The sequence below is a fragment of the Xenopus tropicalis genome, chromosome 1, assembly GCF_000004195.4.
Source record: "Xenopus tropicalis strain Nigerian chromosome 1, UCB_Xtro_10.0, whole genome shotgun sequence".
In the NCBI taxonomy this organism is placed as follows: Eukaryota; Metazoa; Chordata; class Amphibia; order Anura; family Pipidae; genus Xenopus; species Xenopus tropicalis.
Genome location: NC_030677.2, coordinates 21118345 through 21145381, shown reverse-complemented (window position 1 = coordinate 21145381; position 27037 = coordinate 21118345). Strand labels below are relative to the sequence as shown.

The 27037-nt window shown below is 44.2% G+C and overlaps 1 protein-coding gene across 1 annotated transcript; it reads left to right on the top strand.

Moving 5' to 3' along the window:
* Positions 1-2049: 2049 nt before the first annotated feature.
* nelfa (negative elongation factor complex member A) lies at positions 2050-18173 on the top strand. Its single transcript, XM_002936761.5, has 11 exons — positions 2050-2349; positions 7632-7803; positions 8371-8532; positions 9479-9568; positions 10668-10798; positions 11332-11401; positions 11495-11583; positions 12588-12699; positions 13097-13359; positions 13535-13634; positions 14666-18173. Exons 1-11 carry the CDS (start codon positions 2140-2142, stop codon positions 14848-14850), a joined length of 1584 nt encoding a protein of 527 aa, XP_002936807.1. The 5' UTR covers positions 2050-2139; the 3' UTR covers positions 14851-18173.
* Positions 18174-27037: the final 8864 nt, after the last annotated feature.

The window sequence follows — 27037 nt, the reverse complement described above, 5'->3', positions numbered from 1 at the left end:
TAAGCAAACCTTCATCAAATATGAGAACCAAATTACCTGTATAGGTATAGGAACTATTATACCAGCTGCCCCCATACATCAGAGCCGTCAACCCTGACAGACTATCTCCCAGGGGACTGTTAGTGGGCGCAGCATGGCGCTGATCCAGTATGGACATGTGCAATGTGATTGCGACTGCGCACAATGTGACTGACGTCACGTAATGCTCACTGTGTAGCTATTTCGAAAGACTCCTGGTAGTCTGGGGTGCTTGACACCTGTGCTGCCAGGACATTTAAATACTGAGGTTTTTTTCTCTATCAACATTCAATTCAAGTTCAATTCATTTCTTATTATTACAGAAATAAAAACCAAATTTCAGAGCTTTCTGGATAACTGGTATAACAGAACCCATACAATTAAAGGATGGGACTTACTCGTCAGGTAGAATATAGATAAAACTAGGGATGCCAATTGAGTTGCCAACTAGGGATGTCAATTGAGCTGCCAAGTGGCAACTGATGCCAATGTTATTAATAGGAAAAAAAGCTTAAAATATAAGAACCATTAAAAAAACTGAACGGAATTCCAGCCAATTGCAAGTGTTGCAGTAACCGCACCCTGGCATCATAACCCCACCCAACGTGCCTGACCCTGAGGTCATCATGCCCACCCCACCAACTGCCCCACCCTCAATACCATCAGCCCCACCCCCTTTGTTCGGGTTTAGCCACTGGCAAAGGTGGCGACCCTAATTGCCACCAATTACATTGCAGGTAAATTTGTAATTCCGTACCCTGGCCCTAGCTGGTGATTTACTGTCTGGGCTGATCAAATTACCGGCCAGGCGCTAAACCCTACTCGAATTTGCTAAAAAGACTTTTTAGCAACAGCCTCCAAAAGGCAGGGATTATCAGACTAATGTGGTTATGTAATAAAAGACATAAAGTTCAGCACTGTTGAAGAAATTCAGAGCAGCCCACTTCATGGTCAACTGTTTGAATACAAACATTTTTGGTTGCTATGGGTAACATCCTACGCAACCTAAGAACCTTTATTATACTACAATATCCATTTTGTGCACCTCAGTACTTGCTCCCAGCACAGCCCTGCCCACCCCCAATGAGAGGGAGCTCAGCACTTCCTGACTGTATGTGGGAACACTGGGGAACCCTGCAGCACCGCAGGTAGTGAGGAATCAAGATGGCAGGGAGAAACAGTGATACATTATGTGGGCACTGGGCAAGTTGGGGTGCTAAGGGTTGTTTGGGTACCCCACAGTGTGTTTGAGGGAGCTGGGACACTGCCATTCATGCATAAAATCTCAGGAATTTGCTGAAAGACTTTTTAGCAACAGCCTTCAAAAGGCAGGGATTATCAGACTAATGTGGTTATGTAATAAAAGACATAAAGTTCAGCACTGTTGAATAAATTCAGAGCAGCCCACTTCATGGTCAACTGTTTGAATACAAATATTTTTGGTTGCTATGGGTAACTTATCCTAAGCAACCTAAGAACCTTTATTATACTACGATATCCATTTTTTGCACCTCAGTACTTGCTCCCAGCACAGCCCTGCCCACCCCCAATGAGAGGGAGCTCAGCACTTCCTGACTGTATGTGGGAACACTGGTGACCAATCAAGATGGCAGGGAGAAACAGTGATACATTATGTGGGCATTGGGCAAGTTGGGGTGCTGAGGGTTGTTTGGGTACCCCACAGTGTGTTTGAGGCAACTGGGACACTGCCATTCATGCATGATATCACAGGAATTTGCTGAAAGACTTTTTAGCAACAGCCTCCAAAAGGCAGGGATTATCAGACTAATGCGGTTATGTAATAAAAGACATAAAGTTCAGCACTGTTGAATAAATTCAGAGCAGCCCACTTCATGGTCAACTGTTTGAACACTAACATTTTTTGGTTGCTATGGCTAACTTATCCTACGCAACCTAAGAACCTTTATTATACATTCTCTTTTTAACGTTAAACCAATCACAAGCGAGTCTCAGCCCGCCTTCCGGGCAGGTATCGCGATAGTACGCTCCGAGACTTCCTGTGACAGGAGTCCCGACCAGCGCCAGAAGGGGTCCTCACGGCCGTGTTTTTAGGTGACTTCATAAAATGCCTGCTCGGGAGCTTTTTTCTTTTTTCCCAAGATGGCGTCTATGAGGGAGAGTGACACCGGCCTGTGGCTTCACAACAAGTTGGGCTCCGCTGACGAGCTGTGGGCGCCCCCGAGTATCGCCTCCTTGCTCACCGCCTCCGTCATAGACAACGTGCGGCTGTGTTTCCATAACTTGTCCTCCGCCGTCAAACTGAAGCTGCTGCTGGGGATCCTGCACCTCCCGCGGCGCACAGTGGATGAGGTGAGTCCCGAACACTTACTCCCTTCTCTGCTGGGACAGTGACAGGCAAAGGAACCCAGTGACAGGCTGACAGAGGACTACGTTTCCCAGCAGCCTTTGCAGTCCAGTAGTTGTGTTTATTATTCCAACGAGGGGGAGCCCTGCGGGGCAGGCAGCTGGTCTCTGCTCCACTACCTTTATCGCTGGAGGCAAAAGGGGGTGTGATACGAATCAACCCAAAATGTCACTTTTTAAAGGGCATAAAAAAGTTTTAAAGAAACTTTCCAATATGTATTGGCTACAGGGGTTTAGGGGTTTTAAAAGTTCTCTGCAACAGTAATTGCCTATAAAAGCAGTGCATGTCTGGCTGTTTATATATCATTATTATTATTATTAACATTTATTTATAAAGCGCCAACATATCCCGCAGCGCTGTACAATAAGTGGGTTACATACATTGGACATACAGAGTAACATATAAAGCAATCAGTAACCGATACAAGAGGGGAAGAGAGATAGATAAATAGATAGATAATAGAAAGATTATTATTATTAACATTGATTTATAAAGCGCCAACATATCCCGCAGCGCTGTACAATAAGTGGGTTCCATACATTGGACATACAGAGTAACATATAAAGCAATCAATAACCGATACAAGAGGTGAAGAGAGATAGATAAATAGATAGATAGATAATAGAAAGATTATTATTATTATTAACATTTATTTATAAAGCACCAACATATCCCGCAGCGCTGTACAATAAGTGGGTTTCATTCATTGGACATACAGAGTAACATATAAAGCAATCAATAACCAATACAAGAGATGAAGAGGGCCCTGCCCAAATAGAGCTTACAATCTACAAGGAGAAAGGGTTGAGACACAAGCTGGGGGGTATATATCACTGCACTGCCAGTTCTGACTTCTAATATTATGTTCAGAAGCTGACTTCTGCTACAATGTGTTAGGAGTCAGAACCAAAGAATATATAAAGGACGGACAGATGCTGCTCTCTGTAGCCATTATATTTACGTATTACTACAATGAATGTACAGGTATGGGATCCTTTATCCAGAAAGTTCCAAATTATGGAAAGGCCTTTTCCCACAGACTCTATTATGAGCAAATAATTCTAATTTTTAAATATGGTTTACTTTTTCTCTGTAATAATTAAAACAGTACCTGTACTTGATCCCAACTAAGATATAATTACGCCTTTTTGGGGGCAGAACAGCCCTATTGGGTTTATTTCATGGTTAAATGATTCCCTTTTCTCTGTAATAATAAAACAGTACCTGTAATTGATCCCAACTAAGATATAATTACCCCTTATTGGGGGCAGAACAGCCCTATTGGGTTTATTTAATATTTAAATGATTTTTAGCAGACTTAAGTTATGGAGATCCAAATTATGGAAAGATCCCTTATCTGGAAAACCGCAGGTCCCGAGCATTCTGGATAACAGGTCCCATACCTGTTACCTCTTGCACTTTTTCTACACTACAGATTCCTTTTGAGCACATGAAAATGATTAAAGGGCAAGTTAACCTCCAGATCACCTCCAGAAGAAGCAGACCCTGTTTGGGGGCCCTAAGCTGAAATTGCTGTGGGGCCCAGTTACACCTGGTTATGCCTCTGATTTTGGTCTGTGTGGCTAAATGATTTGTATTGGTTGTTGTAAAAGTGTTTTCCCTCCCGAGGGACTGATGTGCCAGGGCATGATGAAACTGAGGAAGGAAAGGTTGCAATATTGTACTTTGGGCCTGTTTGGCAAGTTGAATCAATCTACCTTGTCTGCTAAAAGTAATTTATTCATTATTATATGAACCCAATAGGATTGGTTTGCCACCAATATGGGTAAGAACATGATTTTATTTTGCTTAAAGGAGAAGTAAAGGCTAAATCACTGGGGGTGCCAAATGTCAGTGAGACGCTTTGGTTTTTTTCATGCATGATCAGCAAGCCTGTTAAGAAGCCTGCAAGGCATTATGGGAAATGGAGTCTTGGCTGCAGGAGAGCTGACTTCTGTTGCAATAGTCAGCAGTGCCAAAAGGAGCGGAGCCTCTGTCCTGTCTGATTGAAAACATCCAGATTGGTACATGTGTGGGTTCATTGACTCTGCAGATACAATGTGTCACATGACATAGCTGTGTCCTGTGAGAAGAAAGTGTAGATTGCAGTAGAAAATAGAAAATAAAATAAATTCCTCTCTAAAACAGGTATTTTTCTCTTAAGGGGATGTTATTTTTTAATGGAATGATTAACCTGCATATTCTGCCTCTTTCCAACCTGCAGTTGCCCCCCCAGCAACAAAACCAAAAATTGACTGTGAGGCTTCAGTTTTAATGTTATTCTTTGTTTTTACTGCTTATTTGTCATTTGGGGCCATCTACTATTCAGCTTCTATTTTCACTTCCAGGGTGCTTCCTGGTTACTAGGGTCGTTAAGTCATAGCAACCACCCAAATTAAAATCTGAAGTCCCATTTGCTAATTGCCCAAATTAAGGAACAAGTGCTTTGATCTTGCTGGAAGCGCAAAACCTGCTGCGTCGGTAGCTCTATAGATCATATGATGGGCAGCACTGGAAGGGTTAAACCATGCTAGGAGTTATTTATACACAGGAAATTGGTGGCTGATTGAGATATTGTCAGGAAGGAAACGCCAATAAGTAGTTTCTGTGCATGTGGTTAGGTGTCGGGCCGTATAAATGGCGCTCTGTGTGCAAATGAGCTAGTGAGGGGGGATAGGGGGTCAGGGCCATCTGGGTTTAGCCGTGCGTGGTGCCACTTTGCATGAGAGATGGAAATAAAATATTCAATATTTACTGCTGTGCGGCTCAGCGAGGAGCCGAAGTATCAGCCAATGTGCACGTTCCTACAGGTGGGCCCCGGTCTGTTCAGGTCATGGAGCTGCCATTACAGTCACCCTGGCACTAAACTACTGCTCATATGAATGTACGTCATGTTCCCTATAGGTCATGGTGATGGGTTTACTTTTCTACGTAATTGTTAGCTTAAAGGTGAAAACAACCTCTTTAACTAACAAGAGTGATAGTCTGAGACAGTTTGCTCAATTTGGTCTTCATTTTTTTATTATTTGCAGTTTGTCAGTTATTTAACTTTTTGTTTTAGCAGCTCTCCCGGTTATAGGTTCAGCAGCTATCTGGTTGTTAGGGTTGCAAATTACCTTAGCAACCAGGGAGTGGTTTGACTGAGAGACTGGTATATGAATAGGAGGGGGTCTGAATAGAAACAAGTTATAAAAAGTAACAATAATAAAACTGTAGCCTCAGAGAGCAATAGTTTATTGGCTGCCAAGGTCAGTGACCCCCATTTAAAAGCTGCAAAGAGTTAGTAGAAGGCAAATAATTCAAAAACTGTAACAAATAAATAATGAAGATCAGATACAAAGTTGCTTAGAATAGGTAATTCTATAACATAATAAAAATAAATTTAAAGGTGAAGTACCTATTTAAAGTCTCTAAACCTGACTGTTTTGCCAACCTGACTGTCCCTTCTCAGCCTGTCAGTTACAGCTTCTATTGCTAACGGCCCCCTGCTGCACTAATATGGCCGCCCCCTTATAGAGGGACATGGGGGATCAGATAGGTAATATAAAAACATCTGGCAAATACATTTGGGGCAAAATTATAAAGAGCTTGCAAGGGCAATGTTGTGATAGATGTTACGGTTCACTTTCTGGTGTCAGTATCTCTTTAAAGGGTATATACATCCAAAAATAATAGTAAAGTGGCACCTTTCAAATATACATGAATCAAACGGATCTGCTACATTGTTTCAGAAGCCACTGGTGCAGGGGGCAGAGGGGCAGTAGCAGATACATTTCAAAAGTACTTTAAAACCACTAAAAATGTGTAATGAATGTATATATTGGATATCTTGGAATTGCCTCATAAGTACTGTATAACGCTATGAGATTTAAGCACCCAACTTCTTGCTCTGTGCTTGTCCTATCCCACATCTTGGGCTTGTTTTAGACAGTCTTTGCACTCCTTTAGGGTGAAGACACACTGAGCTACTTGTAGGCAGCTACTTTTTCATGGCTACTAAACACCAGAAAATACCCTGCCATAGACCATATTGAGCACTGCCTCTGCTAAAACACACACAGGGACAGTTATCAGTAAATGTCTATTTTAGTAGCCACGACAAGTAGCTGCTACTAGTAGCTCTGTGTCTCTTCACCCTTAGGGCTCTGGCACACGGGGAGATTAGTCGCCCGCGAATATCCCGAAAGGCCATCCCACCGGGGCGAGAATGTAAATTGCTGGTGCAATGGCATACGCGGCACCGCTGTAATATGCTCCTTAAATGATCCAGCACGTATTTAAGCCATATTAATGCTATAATGTAGGACTTCACATATCTCTAAAATGTTGGGGCCCATATTTGCACAAACATGTGGCTCTAACACTCCTGGGAGGGGGGCCCGGCACAGATTGATGCGCCAGCGCATGATGAAACTGAGAAGTGAAAGGTTGCAATATCACGCTAACCTCAAAGGAAATCTTATTAGCATAGCATGTAAATAGAAAGCCCAATCGATACAGCTGCGGTTCTGTCACCCGTGATGGGAAAGAAGGTTCCGCGTTGGTGGCACCTGTGGCAACGTCCCACAGTCTGGGAACCATGGCCTCTTCCAAGGATGTATCTCATTCACCTGTTTCTAGGATCATTTCAATACCATTAGCTTTCCTCTATTCGTTTGCTCTTCCCTATTTTATATAATGGGGGCTCAGTGCCCCGCTAACTGCAGTGTTAGCCTCCCAACTTGCTCCTACTGAAAGGAACAGTTTGCTACAGAAACCCTTATATGGTTTATATAAATAACCATGGGGGCAGCCATTGAAGCTGGGAAAAAAAGGAGAAAAGGCACAGGTTACATAGTAGATAACAGATACTCTAGAATATAATGGGGCTTTATCTGTTATCTGCTAAGTAACCTGTGCCTTTTCTCCTTTGAATGGCTGCCCCCATGGCTACACAGCAGTTTTGCTTATATGAACTATAGTAGGGTTTCAGAGGCAAACGCCAGTTGTACCAGTGCAGGGCAACAGAACATTACATTGTAAATACTTTTATACACTTTCATTTTTTGGTGTTAGCCCACCTACGGGTGTGCAATATCGGGCTAATTTGGCTGTTCGACCCCAGAGCGAAACGATCTGATTAGGACAGCAGGTATAGGCGCCGTCAGTTTGGGGACCGCATCAACGAACCGATGCGGTCAATGTGGGTTAAAAGGGTAACTTAAATCTTGCTGCTCTCTATTTTCAGATGAAAGGCGCACTGACAGAAATCATTCAGCTCGCCACTCTAGATTCTGACCCCTGGATCCTGATGGTCGCGGATATCCTAAAATCCTTCCCTGACACAGGATCCCTGAATCTCGATCTCGAGGAACAGAATCCGAATGTGCAGGACATATTGGGGGAGCTCAGAGAGAAAGGTACATTTGTTATTGTTAAATTTTATTGAGCTGTTACACTTTCGCTCTGCACATTCCCGTGCCTTCATTGGTTGCTTAGGTACACGAGCCAGGCCTTGCAGCTTTGTGTAATTAAAATCTAGTGCTACCTCAATGTTCTATGAGGGCAAGCTCAAAAGTAGTCTCGCAGGCAAAGCAGAGGAGACCAGTTTTAGAGCCAAGAGATTCAGTCTGTTTGTCAGTTTTTAGACACCCCTAGCCTGAATACAATAACAAACCTTTGCCACTGGGCTGCTGCACTTCTTGCTTTAAAATGTACTAACCAGGGGTAACTTTTCTGTGAGTGCTGCAACACCATCTTCTTCTGCTTCCCAATGTTGGTCCCCTGCTGTGCTCACATGCAGTATAATATACACTGCATGCATCCAATCTTATTCTTTCCAACCTATAGCCTAAATGCAGGCAGCAAGGAGAGCTTTCAAACATTTATACGCTGGCGGAGAAACGTTATTCATGTTATAAGCCTTATGTTTAACTTGATCTACCTCTGTTATTTCTTCTAATTGTCATTTTTTTTCATCCCCCCAGTCAGTGAATGTGAAGCATCTGCCATGCTGCCACTTGAATGCCAGTACCTCAACAAGAATGCCCTGACCACCCTAGCTGGACCCCTCACGCCCCCAGTGAAACATTTCCAGCTCAAAAGAAAACCAAAAAGTGCCACACTCAGAGCAGAGCTCTTACAGAAATGTAAGTTGGGTGCTGCTGACAAAACTTTGCGTTTTTGTTATGGCTTATTCTGAGCAGGGAATGTAATTCTTTATAGAACTGTAATGTTACTCTAAGAATGATTTCAATAGTGATGTAGGGTGAGTATAGAGAAAAGCAATGTTAAGCTGGCCTGGATAGGCAAATAAAAGCTGTTCACTGTGGCCCTGTGTACTGAGTTGGCAGCTTATTGGTTCACCTATGTCACCCTTCATAGGTTTGCTACTGTGCCGAAAATTGGGCAGGTTTAAAAACCTTGTTAGGCGAGGGCCAAATCATTGCGTTGATGAGGTCTCCATAATCCTATTTTATGATTTAATTGGATTAGCCCACCACATTCTAGGCCAAATTGGGTAAAGATTGTTTGGTGACCTTATGTGTGTCCAGATTTGAGGCAAATTTGTGTACAAAGCAGGAATCTTGTGAATACCTTCTGTTCTGGAATAACTATATAAGTGCTGCGCAGCTGCGGCGAGAAAGATAGAAGTTAGAGGGGGGTGTAATTTAGGAAATTAACTGCTCTTACATAAATAGAAGTAATTTGGCTGAGTGAGGATTGAAGGCTAGCCACATAGGGTGCAGTATGATGGGCAATGAAATGAGCTACATTGACTTGTAAATTACTGTGGCGTGTCCTTTCACAGAACCAAGGTAGGGTGTTGGTAGCCAGTCACAATGCTGGTGTTAATAAAAGCAAAGGTAAACCGCAAGTCTGTGTCAGGACTGCCTTGCTGCTGGCTGGCTGCCCACCTGATAGGGATTGGCTGGCATCTGTACTGCAAAATGCTGAGTGCTGCCAGCTCACCTTCACAGCCAGGGAAAGCAGCCAAACAGAACAGCTGGCATTTGCAAGTGGGGCTTCATGAAACTTTTTAGTAAGTAATGTCTTTTTTTGAAGTTGAAATATTTTTCTTTCTTTTAATAAAAGCAACAGAAACTGCACAGCAGCTGAAGAAAACGGCAGGGGTTCCATTTCACTCAAAAGGACGAGGCTTGGTAAAAAAACTGGACACAACAAGTGAGTTCATTAATATTCACTGTACCAATATCCAGCTATTTCTGCTCAAAAAAGCATGTTTTACCTTCCGGCTAACTTTTAGTATGTTATTGCCCAATTTATGTTTTTTATTTTTAATTATTTGCCTTCTTCCTCCTTCCAAGGCTTCAGGTGGGGGGAGGTCACTGACCCTGGCAGCCAAATATATATTACCCTGTGAAACTACAATTTTGTTATTTTCACTTTCTGTTCAGACCTCTACTATTCATCTTCCAGTCTCTCATTCAAACCACTGCCTGGTAGCCAGAGTAAATTGTTTAGCAGCTATCCAGTTGATATGGCCCAAAGAGCTAAATAATTTTAAAAACCATAGATGAAGACCAACTGTACCTTGTCTCAGAATATCATGTAAGGGTGAAGACACCTGTAGCTACTACTAGCAGCTACTTTTTCACAGCTACTAAATACTAGCAAATACCCTGCCATAGACAATACTGAAAATTAACAGTAAAGGCCCCCATACACGGGCCGATTTTTTACTGTCAAACGACCGATTCCCGAACGATCCGATACTATCGTTAAGTTATCGTATAGTTGATGGTGTGTGAACGATGTGACAAGTAGCTGCTACTAGTAGCTTAGTGTTTCTTAACCCTAAAATTCAATTTAAAGATTAACGATTCCGTTAAGCACTTAAATATTGAGTGAAAGGACTTGGAGTGCATGGGGGGAAAAAGCACTGTAGAAAATGAGCCAGTGTTTAATTTGGTGATCTTTTGCCAACAGTTTAACTGCAACTCCCCCCATCCTTTGTCAGTGATATTCTGGAAGTGGTAATTACACATCAGCTACTGGCTGCACAATACTGATTTAGGCTTAACCAAACTTCTCAGGATTTGCTACCAAAATAAATATTACTGTCTGGTTAGTCTCCCCTGCAAATAAGCCCCACTATATTGGGCACATTATCATAACAGCAAGCCATAAGATGTTTTTTATTCCAAGTTTGTGGCTGAGTTACACTGCTTAGCAGGATATTTACTCGGTAAATCACTTTTATATCCGAACATGCCAGAAAATGTTAATTATTTTTAATAATCGCTCTATTTTCCTGTGGCAGCTCCTCTCAAAGGTATACCAAAGCAGGCACCCTTCAGGAGTCCAACCACACCAAGTGTATTTAGTCCGACCGCTAACAGAACACCTATAGCGCCCTCCAGAACGCCCTTGCGCAAGGAGAGAGGTGTAAAGGTCTGTCAGCTACTTTGTTTTGTACATAACCTTCTGTGAGTTGCTTTCACTTTTTTATGGATATATGTAGGCAGTGCGCAATACTGCTTAGCTAAAAGCAACTCAACAAATGTGTAATGATCCCCTTATATATTGGCCTTTACCCAATTTGGCCACTAAGTACTAATGCATTCCTGAGCCAAATGGACTCTCAGTCATCATCTTGGTAGACACAGGAGCAGTGGGGTGTAGCTGCTTCCACTAGAAGGCCTGACGCAAATTAAAACTAGAAAGCTAGCTCCTTCTCTGCCAGGAAGGTAACTGTTTTGATCCCATCCCTCATTGGTTGGTGGCCTGTATATATAGTCAGAGTGAATAGGCACTTGATGTCTGAGAAACACAGAAAAGACTTGAAAATGTGGGTTGGAGGGGGGGAAAGGGACCTCTGTGTATATATGACTACATGGGGGGGACACCCAGTACCACAGGGCATTATTGTAGAGCCACACATATACCTTTATAGCTGTATCATCCTGTTTATTTTTTGGTTTCAGTTACTAGACATATCTGAGCTGGACACGGTCGGTGGTGGTCGGGAAGCGAAGAAGAGAAGGAAGACTGTAGGTATGTGTAGCTGGACCTCTGTCTGTTGCACATTGAACCCAATCACATTTGTCATTTTGTATTCATTTTACTTTATTTTATTTTTTTTAATAGAAGCAGAAGTTGTTGAAAAACCACCAAAGGAGGAGACTGTATTGGAAAACCCTACTCCAGACTATGCTGCTGGCCTTGTCTCTACACAGGTTGGATTTTGAATGCTTCATAATTGCTGATTTTCCCCAGCAGTCTTCCCATTCCCCTGTGCCAGCTGCAGTATTCTTGCCTTGGGTGTGGTGGCCTTAGTGTTAGGGGATATCTGACTGACAGGGCTGCACAGGAATTACCTGTTCCCTAACCTTAGCATGGCACGGAAGTGAAACTTCCTCCTCCTTAAACGGGTGGTTCACCTTGAGTGTTATAGAATGTCCTAGCAACTTCCTTATCTTTCTATGCAAGCCCTCTCATTCATATTCCCATCTCTTGTTCAAGCCATTGCCTGGTTGCTAGAGTTGATAAGACCTTAGCAACCAGAGAGCAGCTAAAATACCAAACCAGAGAGCTGCTGAACTAACAGCTAAATAAAATTAAAAAAAAAAACAACATAAAAATGCAGACCAGTTGCAAATTCTCATAATATCAGTGATCTGCATCTTAGTAAAAGTTAATTTAAGGTGAACTACCCCTTTAGGATAGTGTCAGAGTGCATTTTTTTTTTAATGGTAAAGAAATGGCCAATATGTTCTGCCTTTATTTCATGTGTAAAGTCACAGGAGCAAATCTGATCCACCCATCAGGGCGCATACAAGCATTTTCTGGCTTATCAGGCCCATGTGCGCAGTGACTGGCAGCTTGGGTTCCATTTTTTGTCACATCGATGGGTGCAGGACAGAAACACACTGTGACACACTACAGTTATAAGCCTTACCGGTGTGTTTCTGTACTAGTATATCCTCTGATATTACACTTGCCTTAATATGCTTTAATATTACTATTTATTTTTGATCATTCTATTCAAAACATTTATTGGAGGGCCACATCTGTCCCACAGGCCTCCAGTTGGAAGATCCTTTCTATAAAAGTATAAATAGCATTATCATTTGTGTAAAATATTTATTGATGTTACAAAAGGGCAAGGGGGGGAGATGACTAGTTCTATTAAAGGCAAACATCTAACCTTTACCTTTCAATGTTTCTTGCAACTCCGTAGAAACTGGGTGCCTTGAACAATGAGAGTGCACTTCCATCTACAAGCTATTTGCCAGCAACTCCCAGCGTGGTGCCATCCTCCTCCTATATTCCAACGTCTGAAGCACAGCAAGGTGAGTAATGCAGCCAAACCTACTGTATGTATGTATAACTTTATTTATAAAGCGCCACAATGTTGGAAGGCAAACATGCTTTTCCCATAGCTTAACCTTTAAGTCGGAAACATAAGTACTGCATCATCAGCAGGCTGTCATTTCCCTTGCTGCCAAAGTAGTACCTACGTTGTTGGCAGGTAGTAAGTGGCAAAAGAGGAATGGCCATGTCCCAGCCTTCATCTGTAGGTTCTTTTCTCTGCCTGTGCCAGCGGGGGGCACAAATGCATCTACATTAATGATATTTGTGTGACATTTTATCTTTAAGGCAAACTGACCACTATAAGGCCAGTTTTGTGCACAACTGCTTACAGGCCTGACCTATTCATAATGCATTGTAATTAACATCTCCATACAGCCGGACCAGTACGGGAAGCCTTGCAAGCAACAAGGCAGCCAGAGGAGCCCACAGCAGCCAACACTACTCTTCCAACACAGTTTAAACAAAGGACGCCAATGTACCATAGCAATCCAAATGCTGCCACCACTACCCCTTCTCCTGCAGCGACCCCTACCTCTCCATTAACTCCTGCTGCCACTCAGGCAGCAACCCCAGCGGCACAGGCTCCCCAGATAACCACTCAAACGCAGCCGCAACCCAAGAAGAACCTTTCTCTCACGGTAAGGTCTCCTTTACATGCCAGTGTCATGCGTTAACTCCAGGTTTATGTGTTTCTTGTGAAATGGTTTTAGCTCTCTTGTTTGCGTGTAGTTGCCTATACTGCATGCTGGTAGTGCTGGCAGTTACCTGTGTGCGGCCCCCACCAATTAGCAGCTTTGTGTGCTTACTTTGTAGAGGGAGCAGATGTACGCCGCACAGGAGATGTTCAAGACGGCAAACAAAGTCACAAGGCCAGAGAAGGCTCTTATTCTTGGCTTTATGGCTGGATCCAGAGGTATGGCCAAAGGTGGAACCCAATTACAGTACAGAGTGTCAGCTCAGGGGACACAAAGGAATGGCTAGTGGTGTTTGGCAACTGTAAATGTAATTGGTTTCATAAAACATATTACAGAGTTCTAAGTCGTTTCATTAACTGCAGCCCAGCACTTTCAGTGTTTGATTGTGGAGTGGTGGTCTCTCAGTTGGGACAGGAGCTAAGGTTTTAGGATTTTAGGGTTTTTTTTTTTTTTTTGGCTGCTGATTCTGATTTCTTTAAAAAACCATTCAGCCAGTATTGAAGGTTAAACTTCCTTCTGAATGATGGCACTATGCAGGCTGAGGGGATGGATACCACACAGTTGCCCATACACATGGATGGCCACTTTTTGTAGTTTCTGTTGGTCCAAACAATCTCAATTGCGGGTTCATCATTAGATTAGAAAGCCCAGATCACAGCATGGCCTGGTAAAATCAATCAGACGATATTGCCAAAATCAGCCAAACTGCTCAACCATGTCTGGGATGCACTGTCAGCTTACTGAACCACATAGTAACTCCCACTAATGTCTGACTGGGGACCCTTAGGCCCACTGTAGGACCTGATGTCAAGGACCACTGCTTCCTCTGACAATAACATCCCTCACCCACCTCTGTCCTGATGACATCCCACTCCCCTTATCAAGCCTAGCACATCCCACCTACACAACACCCACCAACCTCTTTGATGACAACAACCTCTCCTCTACTGCAATGACATCTGATTAATTTACCCCTTGCCTCAGCAACCTTACCAGTATCCTGCCCAGTCCAACCCTCACTGCCGCTGCCGACTACGCACACTTTTACTCATGTACAGGAAACAGTTCAGCTTGCCCCCAAGGCAGGAGTGATGAGATGCAGTTGCTAAGAATTTCATATACCTGTGGCCTAGCTATACCTATGGCCGGTGGCCACATACAGCCCAATTAGTCAGGACCCCACTATATACAACCGATTTTCTGCAGAAAATAGCTGAATTATTTTTTTTTCTTTGTTTTGCCTTTGCAGAGAATCCTTGCCCAGAACAAGGTGATATCATTCAAATCAAACTCAGCGAATACACAGAGCAATTGCCAAAGGCAGACGGTACAGGCAGCACTACTATGTTAGTCGACACAGTGTTTGAAATGAACTATTCTACTGGCCAGTGGACCAAGCTCAAGAAGTACAAGCCAATAACCAATGTCTCTTAAGGAATTCCCAGAATTCTCCTGTGGACCAAAAAAAAAAAAAAATCCAGATCCAACCGTGCTATCCACAGTAACTGACTGATAAGAAAAACACAGGTCATTGCTGACCAGGAGAAGGACATTTCCTTCAGCTGGATAAGGAACAGATGCCTTCCCAACCAGACTGATCTCTGCGTATTTCCCACAATTCATAGAGGACTTCTTAACGGTGATTGGCCAGTTTTGTATTAAAGAACAGAGTTTTAATGTTGAGTTATTCAGTTGGATGCGCTTTAACTGCCCTCCTTGGACCCGGATGTGTTACCCCTGCCCCACCCTGACTCCCCCCCACCTCCTGCACTACACCCCCTCCCATGGCTTCACATGAGCTCTGTGATATAAGGAAATTGCATTACACGGTTTCAGCCTGCATTTCTTCTTAATGCAGCACTTGCAACCAGAACAACCTCCTTATAAAAGGATTGACCCCTAACCCCCAAGCAGCAGGAAGAGTTCTGATTTTCCCCTTATTTCACATATTAGTCGCTATTGTTACATGTTTTGGGCATCTTTATGCTGGTCATTGGATGTCAATAAAAGCCCCTTAGTTTAAATTAGTGCTACAAATATTTCATAGGACTGATTCAGGGATGCCAAACTCTCAGATGTAGCTGAGGATGCTGGGAGTGTTTTGGCAATGAATGACAAGCAGTGAGTGGGATTATACCTACATCAGGAGATTGTAGCTTTATATTCAGCTGCCTGCCCCCCCCCCCCCCCCCCTTCCATACCGTCCATGTTTCCTTCTTATAGCTTTCTACTGCTAGAGAACAATCACAGTGTATAGTCACAGCAATCCAATTGCTACTCCATGGGGGGGAGCACGGAATTTATACCCCAACCATCTTATTTGTACCACTGCCCAATAGCAATGGGTCAGAAATAGATTCGCTTAGTAATGGTGCTGGCTCTGCTTCAGCTCATGTAAAAGCATAGAAGGAGCGCGCAATAGGATGGGCAGCTCAGACTGTGCGTGCTTATTGCCATGTATACTGAGCAGCTGCTCCCCCTATTGGTGCCTCGGCTGCATTGCAAAAGTGAACCAGTATTGAGCCCAGAGTGCCCTGCAATAAATCTGCCGGGTCCATTTGTAAAGTGTGATGTGTGTATTGGAGCAGTTACAAAGGCAAGCATCCCCGTTAGTGTGCTCAGTATCGTACATTCCCCCTCCAGTATTTATTCTCCTCCCATGTGTGCATTGGATTCCTCACCAGTTCTGCCCACTGCGCTCTGGGGCCCTCCAGCTGTGCCTTGTGCCCTGCTTGTGTGTAGGTGGCACATTGGGGCTAATTCTGCTGCAAGAACCCAGTGCAGCCATTGGTTTATTGGTGCCCCTATCACTTTAATTGGCTTCACTCGTAAACCAGATGTTAGGGGTTCTTGTGATTTTTAGGAGAAAAAAAAAAAACCCAATACTTGTGTAAATATTTTTTTTTTAACTCCTCCCCCCCCCCCCCCCCCCATTATTTTATTGGCGGCGGTGGTGGTGTAGTATTGAGCCTGGGACTTTTAATGCCTTGTTACAAGAGGCGATTGTACCATTATTGGAGTGGTTATGTGTTTAGGGCAATGGGGCGTGTATGTTCCTCACACATGTACGTGGGCAAAAATAGCTCTTTTGTGCCCCCCCCTCTTTTTTTTTTTTTTTTAGTTGCAGGAAATGTTGTTCTCATTCTTATTGGTTTTTGCACTAGAGAGGAGCAAAATGGCTGTGTGTTTAGTCAATGCGGAATTAGGACCTATTTAAGGGATGGAAACTTGCCACAAAAAAAACACATTTGTGTCTGAAATGCTCTCCTGTTATAGAATGTAGGTGTGTTTGTGTGGGTTTTATTAGCAGCTCTTCCTGCCGTGTCCCTGTGCCCTCAGTGTGGCCCCTGCGCTGCCCGGCTCCATGTGGTGAAGTTGCTCCTACAGGGGCTGATCTAAGCCACAGACTCTTCCAGACCAACCCAGCTTTTTATTGCCCCATGTATGGGTGCATCCTAACTGCCTGCCCAACTGGTATCCGGCTGAAAATCAGCCACGTATCGGGCAGGTAACAATCTCACTGGGTGAGGACCACATTGGCACGTCGATAGGAGCCCCTCTAGACTCTCATTATGATCTGATTATTGGCCCGTGCGGCCAACCAATCAGATCATCATTGTTTGGCACAGTTCTTGATAGCAGATATGCTCTCATTTGTCCATCTGGTGTGTTATGCCCACCATTAGGGTGAAGACACACTGGGCTACTAGTAGCAGCTACTTGTCAGGGCTACTAAACTCCAGAAAACCCCCTGCCATAGACAATACTGAGAATTGCCTCTGCTAAAACACACGTAGAGACAATGATCAGCATTGTCTAGTAGCCACGATAAGTATTGTCTTCTCCCTTACTGTCCAGTGTCATTGCTGACAGGACATGGTACCTGCCCTTGGCTTTCTAGATATAGATCCCATTGCTTATCCGGACTTTGTTTAAAGTGGGGCTTTCTCCGTGTATGGAGGTGTGGTTTCTGCATTGCCCTTATGGTAGCGTTCTCTTTGTTTTTGGTGTTGCGGTGGCATTATGGGAAGGCCACCCTGATACTGCCTAATGGTAGGCACTCACTGTGCTGGGCACCAAAAAACAAAGCTGGCACTGACCATATGAGCTAACTAGGTGGAGCTGGGCAGCTCGCGGTGCTGGCACGTGATTGGAGAATCCTGGGTGCATGTGTAATGAAGGAACATCTCCATCACAGAGGAACACAGGAACCAGGGGAAAGGGAATGATGAGCACAAACAAAACAACCCACCAACTTCCAAACAGAAGTCATTGAAGCAAATGCAGATAAGCTCAGGGAAGTGCTATCCGGAGGGCTTTATCCCCCCTGTAAACATCAGCCTTGGACCTGTTGTGATACTAATAATGGATCAATAACATACAATGTTATCTCTGCTTTTGTAATGTGTCGGTGGGCGGAGCCTTGTTGCTTTGTCGGGTTACTTGTAAATGTGTCTTGTCTTTTCCTCTCCCATTCGCCGCTCACTTATTTATATCCCATATCCGCGAGGAGCACGGCCGGACCCCTCTGAATGTACCGCGGCCGGTCTCGTTGGACTGAGGGAACAAAAGGAAAACTGCAAACAAATCATTTTGGAATCCAAAGCCTTCAATGAGAATTGCATTTTGTATAATGTTACTTGTGTAGCATAGCCTCTATGTTTTCTATTGGTTTCCTTTTTGTACAGTTGTATAGAGTCGCTCTGCTGTCTTCAGTGTATCACGGTGTGTGTACAATAATCTAGATTTTCTAATTACATCTTGTTGTGCGGTTTTTATTGCAGTGGGAAAGATGGGAAAGGGGGTGGTGACATGGGAGACTTTGGACTGACTGGCATCTCAAACAATTGTCCTTCATGGGGGTGCCAGTCAATCAGGAACAGCCCCCTGGGGTCAGAGTGCCAACTGATCTCCCTATGTGCCCCAGTGTGGGACAGTTCCCACCATAATCCTATATAACCTCTATTCCAGTCCTGTGCAATTTCTGTGGTTCCGAGGGACGGAATTTTTCTGGCCTACATGGTGGAGGGCCAATAATGGAAGCCAGTTTTGACCACTCCCCCTTTTTAAACAGCACCCACTTCAAACCCCACCCATTGGACAGCACTGTTCTATACCATTCGGTACGGTCTCCATCTACTAGATGTGAGGCTGGCCCTGGATATCAGGTTCTCTAGGAGTCTGACACTTAGGGCTATATTTATCATGCTGTGTAAAAAGTGGAGTAAAACATATACAGCAATGTTGCTCATAGCAACCAATCAGATGCTCTGCTTTGGTTTTCTAACTGTTGAAATCTAATTGCTTATTGGTTGCCCTGGGCAACATCACCAGTAATGCTTCACTCCATTTTTTCCACAGCATGATAAATATACCCCTAAGTCCCTCCTCCATGGTAGTTAGGGAACAGGCCCGGACTGGGTTTCAAAACAGACCCTGGCATTCCCAGCCCCCCAGCAGCCCAATAAATAGTGAGTGTCTGTGGCATCTTACAGCAGCCTCTCTGGCATTTGCCAAAATCTATACATGGCAAGTCCAGGCCTTGGTTGGGCACATCCCCCCAATGCCCCCCATCGTGCTCTATAACAGTACTTGGTAAGAAACAAATGCAAACTCAGAAGCAACAGAGAATGAAAGAATCTTTTAGAGATGGAAGATACTTTGGCCTCAGTGTGTCTGAGTGGGAAAAAAAGAAAACTTGTAGGCTAACAAATCTAATGTTTGGATTTGGAATGAGTGTTGTATAGCATGTCAGCATCTGGTAATGGTCTGGGGTCGTGTTATACACTAAACTTACTGCAGCTGCCTAAATGCTCAGCAGCTCGATAATAGGAAAGATCCAGTCACAGGAGCTCCCCATCTTGGATTCTGTTAGAAGTGTCAGTGGCACTGCACATGCTCAGTGGGCTCTGGGCAGCTGTTGAGAATCTGAGCTTAGGGGTCTAGGAAATTATCAAGCAGAAATCCAACTGTGAGCCAGACCTGATCCCTAACCTTACTGCCCAACCTCACTAATGCTCTGGTATCTGAATGAAAGCCTCCCCAGAAGAGCGGAGGCTCGTATAGCACCAACGGGCCTCCTATTGATCCCCATGGGCTGGGAATGAGATGTTGGGCAGGCAGAAAGCTCTTCCCCAGAGGGTTTGTAATAGCCCTGCCCCAACAGCATCAGTGGCCAACATGTGAGGGGGAGTAGGGTAGAGGGTTCAAAGGGGTTAAACGTTAACTTTTAATATAGAATGGCTGATTCTTAGCAACTTTTCAATTGGTCTTTATTTTTATTTTTATATACTTTTTTAATTATTTGACTCCAGCAGCCAAAAATGATTGATCTGTAAGGCTACAATTTTATTGTTGTTACTTTTTATAACATATCTTTCTATTTAGGCCCTTCATTATTACGGTCTCTCTTTTAAACCAGCCTTGTTGCTAGCTTAAATTGGACCCTAGCAACCAAATAGCTTCTGAAATTCCAAACTGGAGAGCTGCTGAACAAAAAGCTAGATAATTCACAAAGCCGCAAATAATAAAAATAAAGACCAATTGCAAATTGTCCCAGAATAGCACTCACTGCAACATATGTGCCCCAATAGTGCAGGGATGGGGGGGGGGGGGAGTATTAAAGGGAAACAGCAGGTAATACATCCAACTGTGCCGGAACTCAAATAAATAAACCAGAGCTTCCACCCTGTCCCAGATACTCATTGTATCCTTAAAGATCCCACAGAGAGCCACTAGATGGCAGTAATGAGGCACGCTGTGTTCCATTATTCTAAATGCTGCTGGGATCATCTATTTTAGTGCCTGTTCATTAAATTGCTTAGATATCCAACCCCTCCCCCCATGAGAAACCATGAAAACAAACTGATGCACAGTTTCTAAAGGCTTTACCAATGTTTCGCTCTCAGTTTCTGTTGGGAAGATTATATTGCCGGCCATATTGTCGCAAACAAACATACTCTGTCATTTTATCCCTCAGGGGAGTTTATATATATATATATATAAATATCATTATATATTTGTTTTTTGTTATGCTTTGTTTTTTTTTAATACAAGGTGATACCTTTAGCTCAGGTGGGATTCTGGGAGTTGTAGTTCACAACCCTGGGAAAGGTTATCAATTCTTTATTATTAGTAACACATATAAAGCACCAACATGGTCCGCAGCGCTGTACAACAGAAAGGTGCCTACGTCAAACAAACAAAGGACGTAAAAACCGACTGATACAGGGGGCAATGAGGGCCCTGCTCCTTAGAGCTTATAATTAGGGATTATATGGGTCCCTCATTTTACTGAAGATCTGGCAACCATACCCCAGGGGTAAATGCAAGATGGCCATACACGGAAAGATCTGTTCCAGGTTGCAAGGTTCCCCAATATGCCCACCTTGATGTGGGTAGGGTCGCCACCTATGCCAGCATCCGGGCAGTGATGTCAGGGAAGAGGTAGGGTTGTGATGTCATGGGGTGGGGCCGTGACATCACTTGTTGGGGCTATGGCCACATCTATCTCAGTGAGTCCCACCCAGTTTTCCTAATTTGGAAAACCGGGCAGGAGGTTTTGACCCGGACAGCCCTTTCCAAAACCGCACAGGTGGCAATCCTAGTGGCCAGTATCGGATTGATCTGATTGGATCTTATTTAAAGCATTCAGGCCTTCGGGGCGAGGGCCCCAAAAACGCCTTGATGCTCTCTTCACCCCAAAAGGATTTTTTAACTTGCCCAATTTTAGGCCAGATATCAGACAGACCCAGCTGAGGGCCCCACACACAGTCCATGTATGGCCACCTTACGGCTACTTGTCCATATTGATACCCTGTATATGTGATGTCATATGTTGGTGCTTTATAAATACGTTAATAATATTAATAATAATAATAATGGAGAGCAGCAGGAAATGAATGAAAGGACAATGTTGTCCAGCTTTTCTCATTGGTTGCTCCTATTAGCAAATGCATGTTCATGGGCGGGGGGATATCACAATGATGACACACACAGCAGCCTGTGGAGCCTAAAGTAGCTGGAGGGCCATAAAAATACCCTGGAGAGCCTCAAAGCCCATGGGTCTCCAGCTGGACAGCAGCACTAAGGTAGGAAATATTTTACTGAATTCTAATGCCAATGATATTGCTAGACAGACTGTTTCAGGCCCTCCTCCTCCTCATCATATATATATGCACGGCTCATGTTTAACTGCTTGCTCCAGGCATGCAGCACTGTAGGCTTCTTTATGCCCTCTGCAAACAGAAGAACTTGGCAATGGAGGGGCTATTGTAAAGGCCTAGTTATGTGGATATAGGACACACCCCAAATGATTGGATGTACAGCTCCAACAACACCTCTTCTATTGCTTCAGATTACCAACTGTCAATTCTAAGTGTCAGCCGTGTCCTTGTGAACGTAGCTGTTCAGCCCCAGTTCTACTGAGGAGCTCCATGCCCACATAAACACCACTGGCCAAGTGCTTTTATAAAGGAGCTCATTGGCGAGTACTGATATCCTTATATTTTAAAGTAGGGGGATTTATTACATATATTAAACACGTTTCACAAGTCATGTGACACAATGACATCACTCTGCACCAGCTATGATTAATGACATCACTAAGTGCAGTTTATAAAGAGACATTTAGCAGGTTATTTATGGCTTAAATAGATATATGACAATCTCTCGTTGGGGAGGGCCTGTAGGGGGGTTTCAGGGGGTGGGGTCTCTGTATGGGATTGTGTTTACATATTATGTTTGGAATTTATTATGCTCCCGGTCATATGATCAACTCAAAACATGTTTATTTTTGCAGTCGGGGTTATGAGAAGTGAGAGGGATGAATAATGATGTACCCACATGGGTGGCTAAACTTAGTCCGACTGGGCGGGTTACATAATGTGCCGGGGGGCTTCTCCTTTCATCATGTGACGGCCCAGCACTCGCGCCCACGCCTGGCAGAACAATGAATTCTATATAAATATCACTAAGGTGACTGTGCCAGGTCACTGCTCTGCCCCTTTGGGCAAACAATGGCCAACGGCTGCTGTCACAATGCTCTTCAGCCAATAAAGATAAGAGATAACTTTCAGTATGATGTAGATAGTAATATTCTGAGACAATTTGCATTATGTCTCCATATTTTATTATTTGTAGTTTTGTAGTTATTACATTTTCAGTTCAGGAGCTCTGCACTTTGGAGCTTCAGCAGCTATTTGGTTGCTAGGGTCCAAGTTACCTTAGCAACCAGGAAGTGGTTTAGATGAGAGAGAGCAATAGTTGTTTTGCTGCTGGAAAAGAGTTAGAAGAAGGCAAATAATTCACACTTTCTAACAAATAAATAATGAAGACTAGTGATGGGCAAAATGTTTCGGCAGGCATGGATTTGCGGCGTATTTCCGCGTTTCACCATTGGCGGATTGTTTTGCGAAACTGATGAAAAAATTTGCGCGTCCAAAAGAATACAAAAGAATAGCCACGGGCGACAAAAGAATAGACGGGCGACAAAGGAGTAGCCGTGCGCGACAAAAGAATAGCCGCGCACGACAAAAGAATAGCCGCAGGTGACAAAAGAATAGCCGCGCACGACAAAAGAATAGCTGCGCGCGACAAAAGAATAACCGCAGGTGACAAAAGAATGGCCGCGCGACAAAAGAATAGCCGCGGGTGACAAAAGAATAGCCGCAGGTGACAAAAGAATAGCCGCAGGTGACAAAAGAATAGCTGCGCACAACAAAAGAATAGCTGCGGGTGACAAAAGAATAGCTGCGCACAACAAAAGAATAGCTGCGGGTGACAAAAGAATAGCCGCAGGTGACAAAAGAATAGCCGCGCGACAAAAGAATGGCCGCACGTGACAAAAGAATAGCTGCGCGACAAATGAATAGCCGCAGGTGACAAAAGAATAGCCGCGGGTGACAAAAGAATAGCCGTGTGCGACAAAAGAATAGCCGCGCACGACAAAAGAATAGCCGCAGGTGACAAAAGAATAGCCGCGCGACAAAAGAATAGCTGCGGGCGACAAAAGAATAGCCGTGGGCGACAAAAGAAGGGAAACAGTTAAAGTGAAGCAATACAATAAAGGAAGGGAATAAGAGGTTAATATGCAGTGATTCATGTGCCTGGTGGGTTTTGCTGGCAGATATCCTGCTGTGGGCACGGCATAGGCACAGGGCGCGGCATAGGCACAGGGCACAGTGATATTATCTGCAGCTCCAGCAGAGACAGAGGAAGAAGCAGTATCTGTCACACATGTGACATGTTGGTAACACCGGGCAGATTGTGCTATTGGGCGTGTGGCTTCTGCCTTGGCACAACTTGGGTTTTGTTTGACACGTTTCCAGCTAGCAGTCACGGGCACAGGCTGACAGACCAGTGAATGGGTAGTGCCCACGACCCCCCCACACACACACACCCCCAGGCAGTTCTTTTACCCAACTTTCCATTGTCCAGGTTCTTATAGGCTGCTATCAGATTGCCCCAAGTGCCCCTTTAGTGTCAGTGAGGCACAGAGGCATCAGTGCTTTCTCCAGATGCACCAACTCAGTCTTTAGACTCAATGGCCCACGTACGTAATGTGTGGCTTATACCTTGCCCTAGAATAAGGGACAGTTCTAAAAAAATCTAGAACAGTGGTTCTCAGCCTTCCTAATGCCGCGACCCTTTAATACAGTTCCTCGTGTTGTGGTGACCCCCCAACCATAAAATTATTCCTAAGACCATCGGAAATGTGTTTTCCAATGGTCTTAGGCGACCCCTATGAAAGGGTCTTCACCCGCCAAAGGGGTCCCGACCCACAGGTTCCGAATATCATGGGGGAAATTTTCCATTGTTTGGCCAAAAGGAAGTGAAATAGAGCCACAGAGGTCCGGCCAAATGGATGGAACAATACAAAGGCATGGGCCACTCATATGGAATCCAACTGATTGGCCTATGGGAGCAATCTCAGCCCCTTGTACTTGGGCAGATGGGGCAGGTAGGGCAGAAGGAGATACCCTCGGGGCAGCGATTGTACGGAGCTTCCCAGCAGCACCAGGAACGCCAGAGCCGCATGGAACCCACTTTACCAAGGAGCCCAAACAGGCTGATTGCCATGTAATTCAGTTTAAGATTGTAAGATTGTATGTAATTATGAAATCTGATTAGCTAATTAGTCTCAATTCCCCTTGTGAAGGGCACAGAGGGGGGAAGAAGGGGCGGCTGCAGTGTGAATCCCTCGGCCAATGGCATCACAATGCGCGACATTCACTTTAACTGCCAGAACCGATTCCCTTCATTTGTGTCCGTATCAGCGTCAGGTCACTGCCCTGGGGCTCATTCACTACATATACAGACCTATGTGGGGTCATCTGACTCACTGTCCTATTTAGATTGTAAGCTCTGCAGATCAGGGACCTCCTTTCTCCTACACCTCAGCATGTACCACTTACTCCCAGTATATTTATTTTTGTTTATTATATTTCTCCCCTTGTTTGTTTTGTACATACATAGCCCCATTTTAGAAAAGGGAGCTGACAGGAGGAGTAGAGCTAAATGCTTTGTTAGACCTAAACCCGCACCCTACGGGCACCTACATTCACCAATCTTACTCACAGGGGGGGTTGTAAAAATACTTGCACCCCCTTTTATTCTCCTTTAGATCAGGATTTTTTTTCTGGGCTGAGTAACATGAAGTGGAGGAGTGATTCTGCATGATGTTAGAGTGTAAGCTCTTTTGGGCAGGGCTCTCTTCACCTCTTGTATCGGTTATTGATTGCTTTATATATTACTCTGTATGTCCAATGTATGTAACCCACTTATTGTACAGCGCTGCGGGATATGTTGGCGCTTTATAAATAAATGTTAATAATAATAATATGTAAATAATAATAAAGATTAATATAACATGAAAATATGGCGCCTCTTTGTATTAACTTTCTTGCTACATCAATGTCTGCCTAAAGGATAACGATGAATCTTTAACACAAGGCAAGTGACCCAAAGGGACGGCCGCCCACTGGGTAGAACATACATAGATGAAGAACATTTCTGCCAACTACACAGCGTAAAAAGCCAAATGCTGGAAATAACTCTCCCCATATTGAGCCCTGAACATATATTAAATCATATATTTATTCTATTCAATGTATATACTTAACTGATTTAACTGATATAGGCTTATACATAACGTAGATATCTATTCAGAAATAGGGATATTACATTATCCAATATGGCTGAATGGTATTCAGAGCTTAAGAAAGAATGTCCACTTACCGATAAAAGGGGTGGTTTAACTTTAAATTAAGTTTTAGTACGACATAGACTTTGATATTTGGAGACAATTTGCAATTGGTTTTGATTTTTTTTATTGTTTGGATTTACAGCAGGTATCTGGTTGCTAGGACCTTGTTTACTTTAGCAACCAGGCAGTGGTGTGAATGAGAGACTGGAATATGAGTATCTTGGTGCTGAATGAATGCGGAGGGGCAAAAGGCTATTGGCTACTCTGGGTACAGTGCAGCCCAACAGTAGGATATTTACTGCACTATATAACGGGGGGGGGGGGGCCTTGTAACAGGCCACTAGAGATGTAGCGAACTGTTGGCTGGCGAACAAATTTGCGCGAACATCGGGTGTTCGCGAACGCGTATGTACGCGAACTTTCAGCGTATGTTCGCAGTTTGGGTTCGCGTGGCGTTTTCCGCGGTTTTTTTATCGGCGCAAAAAATATCACACAAATCACACATGGCGTTTTTCCACAAATCCCGTTTTCATGGTGTTTAGCGCGAAAGAAAAAAAGCCGCGTATTTTCGCTAGAATATCTTGGGGGTTTTTTTTGCGCAACGCTGTGCCAACAACGTATTTTTCAGAGAAGTTTTTGCACTTGATCCCCCTCCTGCATGTCACTGTCCAGGTCGTGGCACCCTATAAACAACTTTAAAATTAGTTTTCTGCCCAGAAATGGCTTTTCTAGGTTTTAAAGTTCGCCTTCCCATTGAAGTCTATGGGGTTAGCAAAGTCCGCGAATATTCGCGAGTTTTGGCGTAAGTTCGCGAACGGGTCCGCAAATTTTTTTTTTTCAGGTTCGCTACATCCCTACTGGGCACTCACTCACGTTCCAGTCTTTCCCATTTTCAAGTACTGGGATGCCATTCTGCCCAATCCCACCCAATTCTAGGACTGTGGGAGAGGGGCAGGCCAAACCTAGGCAACCCAGTCGGCCACCTTGTTCCCCCCGCCCCCCCCGCATGTGCTTTAACGCACTATATAACAGCCCCCCTGTAACTGGCCACTCACTCACATTCCAATCTTTCCCATTTTCAAGAAGTACCGGGATGCCATTCCGCCCAATCCCACCCAATTCCAGGACTGTGGGACAGGGGCGGGCCAAGCCGACCGGCCACCCTAGGCAACCCGGTCGGCCACCTTGTCTCCCCGGCCCCCGGCGGTTCGCCATGCAATAGATCATTGCCCCCCCAATCGTTGTGCCCTAGGCAGCTGCCTGCTCTGCCTACCCCTAGTTCCGGCCCTGCTATAGGAGTTAGTGAGGGATCTTTTTTTACATAGAAATAAACAAAAGTGTGAAAATACTGGAAAGTTGCTTAGAATGCCATTCTCTCTCATTTTAAATGTTGGGTTTTACTCCCAGAAGGCGGCT

Excerpts from the sequence above, each read along its gene's own strand:
- nelfa (XM_002936761.5), top strand. The coding sequence starts at position 2,140 with ATGGCGTCTATGAGGGAGAGTGACACCGGCCTGTGGCTTCACAACAAG. Across the intron at positions 9,569-10,667 it reads AAAAAAACTGGACACAACAA|CTCCTCTCAAAGGTATACCA; the intron begins GTGAGTTCATTA and ends TTCCTGTGGCAG. Across the intron at positions 11,402-11,494 it reads GAAGAGAAGGAAGACTGTAG|AAGCAGAAGTTGTTGAAAAA; the intron begins GTATGTGTAGCT and ends TTTTTTTAATAG.